The sequence below is a fragment of the Marmota flaviventris genome, chromosome X, assembly GCF_047511675.1.
Source record: "Marmota flaviventris isolate mMarFla1 chromosome X, mMarFla1.hap1, whole genome shotgun sequence".
Lineage (NCBI taxonomy): Eukaryota > Metazoa > Chordata > Mammalia > Rodentia > Sciuridae > Marmota > Marmota flaviventris.
The window spans coordinates 133,806,704-133,812,703 of record NC_092518.1 but is presented as its reverse complement, the minus strand read 5'-3'; the positions used below and the strand labels follow the sequence as shown (position 1 = coordinate 133,812,703).

Here is a 6,000-nt window from a genome sequence, read left to right as displayed (position 1 = left end):
CCCCTCCGCGCCCAAGCCGCCACTTTTCCCCAAATGACGGCTGAAGGCAACCAATCAACATTTGGGCAGGGGTCCGCCCACTTTTCCCTTGCCGAAACGGACAAGAATTCCCGCCAATTGAGGGCGTCGCCGCCGAGGCCCCGCCCCAGACTGGCCACCCCAACCAATACTGGGCAGGCTTGCGGCGGTGCCGGAGGCGGGGCGTGAGCACGCAGGTGCAGCAGCGCGCAGGCCGGCCGGGAGGGCGGGGCGCGACGTCGTCCGTGCGGGGTCCCGGCGTCGGCGGCGCGCGCGCTCCCTCCTCTCAGAGAGAGGGCTGTGGTAAAAGCCGTCCGGAAAATGGCCGCCGCCGCTGCCGCCGCGCCGAGCGGAGGAGGAGGAGGAGGCGAGGAGGAGAGACTGTGAGTGGGACCGCCGCGGCCGCGGGCGGGGACCCTTGCCGGGGGGCGGGGGGTAGGGGCGGGACGTGGCGCGGGAGGGGCCCGAGGGGTCGGGCGACAAGGCTGGCGGATGGCGTCCCTCCTCTCTACCCTCCCCCTCCCGCTGCCGCCGGTGGCGGCTCTCCTCTCGGCCCATCACCCGTGCTTGCGGGTGACCGTCCTCGTCGCGGTCTCCCCGGAGCCACCTTCGCCTGGCGCCCCCTTTCTCCGCCCTCTGCGTGCATCCCGACCCCCGGCGCCGCGGGCGCCCCTGTCGCCCGGGCTTTGCCTGTCGGGGCTACGCGCGCTCTTGCCCTTCTTGGGGCTTCGGGCCGCGGCGCCGTCGCGCGCCCGCGGCCCCGGCCTCTCCCTGGATCGCGCTCTCCCCTCTCCCTCCCTCGCGCGCCCCCTCTCCCGTTACTCGGCCCCCCCACCGGCGCGCGTGCGCAGTCCACCTCCCGTCGGGAGAGTGCGCCACAAGGGCTCCTGAGCTCTCACCCCCATCTCCAAGCTTTGCCTCCCCCTCCTTCTCGCCCATTCTATGACTTTCTGCCCCCACTGCGAGCGAATCGGTCCACCAGCTCCTTTCCCCATCTAACAGGAATAAGTAGGTGGGAAATTATTGTCCACCCACAAAAAGGACTAGACATTGTGTTCCTGGATCTCACAACTCATCATAAAGAGGTGGTTATAGTTCTCATCAAGAACCGTGGGTAGGGGACTGTGCGTCCGGCAGCATCTAAGGCTTTTTGGTGAGAGCGTGCCCCAGGGTGCTCAGAGGTTCTTTTGGGGTTCTGTGGCTTCAGAATATGAAAGCCCTCCCATCTCCCCCCCCTTCGCCGGCGATCTTCCAGTTACATAAGTGGAGTGGGACATAGTATGCAACGGGTTCTGTCGCCTTGGAGTGCTCAGGATCACCAGTACCAGATGGGGCAGGTTCATTGCATTGCTGTGACTCCTGTCGATTGTCTCTGAAAGTTTATTCTCTTTTTAATTTGGTTATGACTGAATCACCCAAACTGAAACTCGGGTGACTTTGATGTGGCAGTGGCAATATTTTCTGTGGTTTTGTACTGAAGACTTAAGGTCGTTGTGAAGAGCCTAAAAAGAGTGCTGTCACAGGGGGGACCCTTTATGGCATTGCTAAATATGGACCCCCAGGGGGAAAGATTTGCTGGGAATATCTCTATAGCGGTTGCTTCTTTTGTGAATGTGTTCGGGTATGGGTTGGTCACAGCAGAAATGGGCTCCACCACAAAATTGATATTCCTGACTCATGGTCAGGCAGATGTGTGCTTCTGGTTGTTTTTCCAGGAACACGAATGGGCTCTGCCAAGCCATCCGCAGGTTGTCTCCAGTGTTGAGTATCACTACCCCAAACTGTGAGATGACAGGATCAAATTCAGAGGGCGGATGGTGATCATGGAACCAAACCTACTGTTGTATGATGTTAAGTGGCTTAGATGTTGTACGACTCTCAAAAGTTTTAGGTGTTTTGTTTTACTATAAAAATGAAGCATTTTTCTAGCCTGCATAGTAAAATTGTACTAATAGGCAATTATTACTCTAGGGGAGAATTTTGGGGTTTTGTGGTTGGAATTTTCATCTCAATCTTAGCAATTTCAGTTAATAACAAGATTAAGCTGACCTTTTGGGTCTTTTGAAATATACTAGTCCCTATAAAAAGACAGTGTCAGGATTTTTTGGTTCTTTTGGGAATTTCCACCAGAGATTTAGGGAAATAGGCTTATATGTGGGCTATTCAGGGTTTCTACTGTAAATCCCAGTCAGAAAGCCCAGGAAACACTTGCTTTTATTTTCTTACCTGGATATGTCAACCTTAAAAAGCACAATCTAGTAGAAGTTCAGTTGATTATAATAAGTTGCTTTAGATCACCCATCTGTGGCATGTCAGCTAGGCAGCTGATTACTGGGGTGCATTCACTTCCACACAGACACACAATCCTCACTTGACAATGACTCTGAGATTAGTAAACCTGAGCCTAGAACATGACAATTTAAAGTCTCTGATTTGTTTTCATAGTTGGCAATGTGTTTGCCTCCTCAGGTGCCCCTCCAATTACCTGTTTGTTATAAACCTCTAGCCCTTTGAACAGTGCAGGCAGCTTCCAGAATTTAGTTTCTCTGTAAAGTGCCTGGTGGCATCTGAAGTCAGCCTATCTTACAGCTTGAAAAAGCCATGTACAATTTTCTTGCTACTACTGGCCTATCACACCTTCTATTTCTTCTTATTAAAATTTTGCCTTGAATGCTTTAAACCTAGAGTACCAGGTCTTACAAGAAAACATCATGCAATCAGCTCTTTTTTGCTGTTTGAATCCTGAGGTAGGTGTAGGGCATGACACACAAAACAGTGTGTTTGGAGGGTTATGGTATAGTTTTGCATTCTGTGTTTATATGTTTGTAATCTCCAGCCAGAGTGATTTTCCCTGCCTGCCCTACCTCTGTGAGACCTAATCTAGATAGGCTGGGAGGCAAACTGTGAAGTTTGAAAGAAAAACGGACTGAATGAGTCCAATACACCCTTGCCCACACTGAACACACCTTTCTCCACATGGAGATGGGACAATAGTATCTTTAACCTAGAATAAAGAACAGCAGAGGTAAATTTGTTAGATTCTTGCTGGAGCCAAATTTCCTCCTCTCATGTACCTGCCAGGACTATTTGCAAGATAATTGATGTATTCTAGAACCCATAATCTTTTATAAAGGTGACTATCAGTGGAAATGTTTTAATTGACTAAGAACAGTTTGTCACCAGGCTTCCTGAGTTATCTCTGGGGAGGAAAGAATCATAGAAAATGTTTGATATGTGTAGTAACCAGTGTTTTAAGTACAGGATGGTGAAGTGCAGTCCCTGATTGGTGAGGTCCAGGGAGTGTGGCGGGACAGCTGCTTGTTTTCCCTGCCTTCTGTTGTGGTGACATTTGTGCAGAGCAGTCTCATGTGGCTGGCAGACACAGTCTTTTTTTGTTGGATAGAGAGCATTATTACCACTCCAGCGGGACAACTTTGTCTGCATTTCTTCCATACGAGTCTTTTTTAGTCACATTGCTGTTGTCTTATCAAACTGCTGTGCCTTTATATCATTTTGGATAGGACCAGTGTAAATGGGTTCCTCCTCCTTAGATGTGCTCTTCTGCTTTCCCTGGTTCTCTTTTACCTTTCTCTTCCCAGGAACCTTTTCCTTTTGAAAGCTTGATTTGCACGTCATTGCTTAAATACTTGGTTCCACCACTTTGATGGTAGGTATATATTGTGTGGGGTAACTGAGTGGGAGCAGGAATTTGGGGGCAGGCAGTCTTACCCACTCCCGTATCAAGTGGAGGAGGGTGGTATGCCCATTCCTTTAGAGAATAAAGCCTTGGCCTGTTTAACTTATTTAAGGCACACTCTGTTAGGTCTGCTGGTGTGTGGTGTGCTCACCACAGTGCGTAGTTACTGCAGATGTCTGGACTCTACTGGTCCTGAAACTGACAGGACCAAGCCTGGGTGTACTTGTCTTCACTGCCAAAGAACTGGGGGTGGGGGGAGAGACAGAAAGAGAGAGTGTGAGTGACTGTGTGTGTGTGTGTGTGTGTGTGTGTGTGCGCGGGTGCACGCGTGCACACACACTTGCTTTATTAGCTTTTCACCTAACTGGACTAATTTTCTGGCTTTTTAATTAAAGATCTCAAACTTTCAAAGCTGGAAGGAACCTTTGTCCAGCTCCCTCAGTTTACAAGTAAAACAACTTGTGGTCTAGAGAAGTTGTGACTTTTCCAGGGCCTCCTAACCAGGATACTGGTTTGATTTTTATTATACAGATAATTGAGAAATTTTGTTAACTTCTGGGATTTCAAAACATTCTAAGACTTGACTTTTTGTTTAAAGGAATTTTGTGAATTATGAAACTTTGTTGTACCTCAAAAGATAATTTTAGGTACCAGCCAAGTAGCTATTAACCAGCCAACCAGCCCAGCCATAAGACTTGGTTGGTGTTGCCCTTCTTTGGATTCAATTGCATGAGTGATTGTGCAAGTGGTTTCTAGATTGTATATGCTTACCTTTTGTTTTTAGTCTAAAGATAAAAGTGCTACTTTTGGGCCAGCAGGGTATCAGAGGTTAGCCTATATGGGGCAGTTTAGGTTTTAACAAGGAGATGATGATTGTCCTAAATAACAAAAGTCCTTATTGAACAAGTGTTCAAAAGCAGAAGAGAAACTAACAAACTACTAACTCAGTTTGTTGGACATCAGAGATTTACTGATCTGAGAGGCTTAAAAGTGATTGCTCTGAAATAGACTTGCATATTTTAGTTGATGACTTTGGATCTCCTGGGGTGCTTGGTTTCCCTTGGTACTTTTTTCCTCTCAGGGTTAAAGCCCCTTCATATGATGATACAGCAGCTCTTTGTAACTTAAGCTGCTTGAAAAAAAAAAGGGAAAACTTTGCCTCTGGATTTTGGGTGTTCTTTTTGGGATGATATTTTGGTGTTGCATGTTCTCTTGAACACATATTCTTTACCCCAAGTATTTCTGTGTAATGTGGTAGAAGAAATACTTGCCAGAAATCACCTCTCCTGATGTTTTTTAGTGTAAAAGTGTCCCCCAAAGGTTTACAAGATCTGCAATACTGTTGATTCTAACAAGCATGAATCTTTCCTTCATTTTAGCACTGTGCATTATGTGCCAGTAATTTGCAGTTTATCCTTTGTTTCTAGCTAGGTGAGCCGGGAAATTTAGTACTTTGTCTATGTGTTTATCTTCAGAATGTCCCAAATAGCCCTGGGAAAAACGTCATGCAGCTCAATGGGGGCTTTCAACTTACGATTTTCTTTGTTTTAGGCTCCATAAAAATACAGACTCACCAGTTCCTGCTTTGATGTGACATGTGACTCCCCAGAATACACCTTGCTTCTGTAGACCAGCTCCAACAGGATTCCATGGTAGCTGGGATGTTAGGGCTCAGGTAAGTAACCTTCCTTTTTTTTTTTTTAGTATATGTCCTGGTTTGGCCATCTGTTTTTAAAAAAAAGGAAAAAAAGATATACAACTCTTGGATAGTATAAAAGTACCCCAAAGATTAAAGACATAACTGTGCCAAACTGTGCCATATAATAAAAAAAAGTCACTTCCCTGAGCCCTGAAAGGTCAGTTTGGGTAGAGTTACTTGGTAACTACAGCGTGATCTGGGGGCGGGAGTCAGATTAGAGCCGGAACTGGTGATCTGCAACTTCAGTTCACCTTGAAGCAGGTCATCTGAGCTGAGAGCACTTGTCCTGAGCTCTTCACCTATGCTGCTGCTGTTGCCTAGCGGTCTTCAGCATGCTTCTCTGTTTGCTTTGGTTTGGGGTAAATTTCTTACTGGTCAATGTTAGTGAGCTGTGGTAATGCATTTTCAGACATGGGAACTGGTGTATGGTTCCATAGAAGGACACCCTCCTAAAAGCTGTCACAGAACAGCAGAGCCCATGGCTATTAGCATGTGCTTCCTGCGCTCTTCCCTTGGAAACTAAGGAGAATACCCAGACATACATCTGGCTCTTGGGACTCTAGAGTAGGATGAGTGCTTTTTGAAA

General features: G+C 47.4%; 1 protein-coding gene across 1 annotated transcript in view; it reads left to right on the top strand.

The window, feature by feature from the left end:
* Positions 1–276: 276 nt before the first annotated feature.
* The window catches only part of Mecp2 (methyl-CpG binding protein 2), a 58,817-nt gene continuing 53,093 nt past the window's right edge, over positions 277–6,000 (top strand). Inside the window, exon 1 of the mRNA XM_071606605.1 lies at positions 277–401. Coding sequence (XP_071462706.1) covers positions 340–401 — 62 coding nt within the window. The 5' untranslated portion in view covers positions 277–339. The remainder of the gene's footprint in view (positions 402–6,000) is intronic.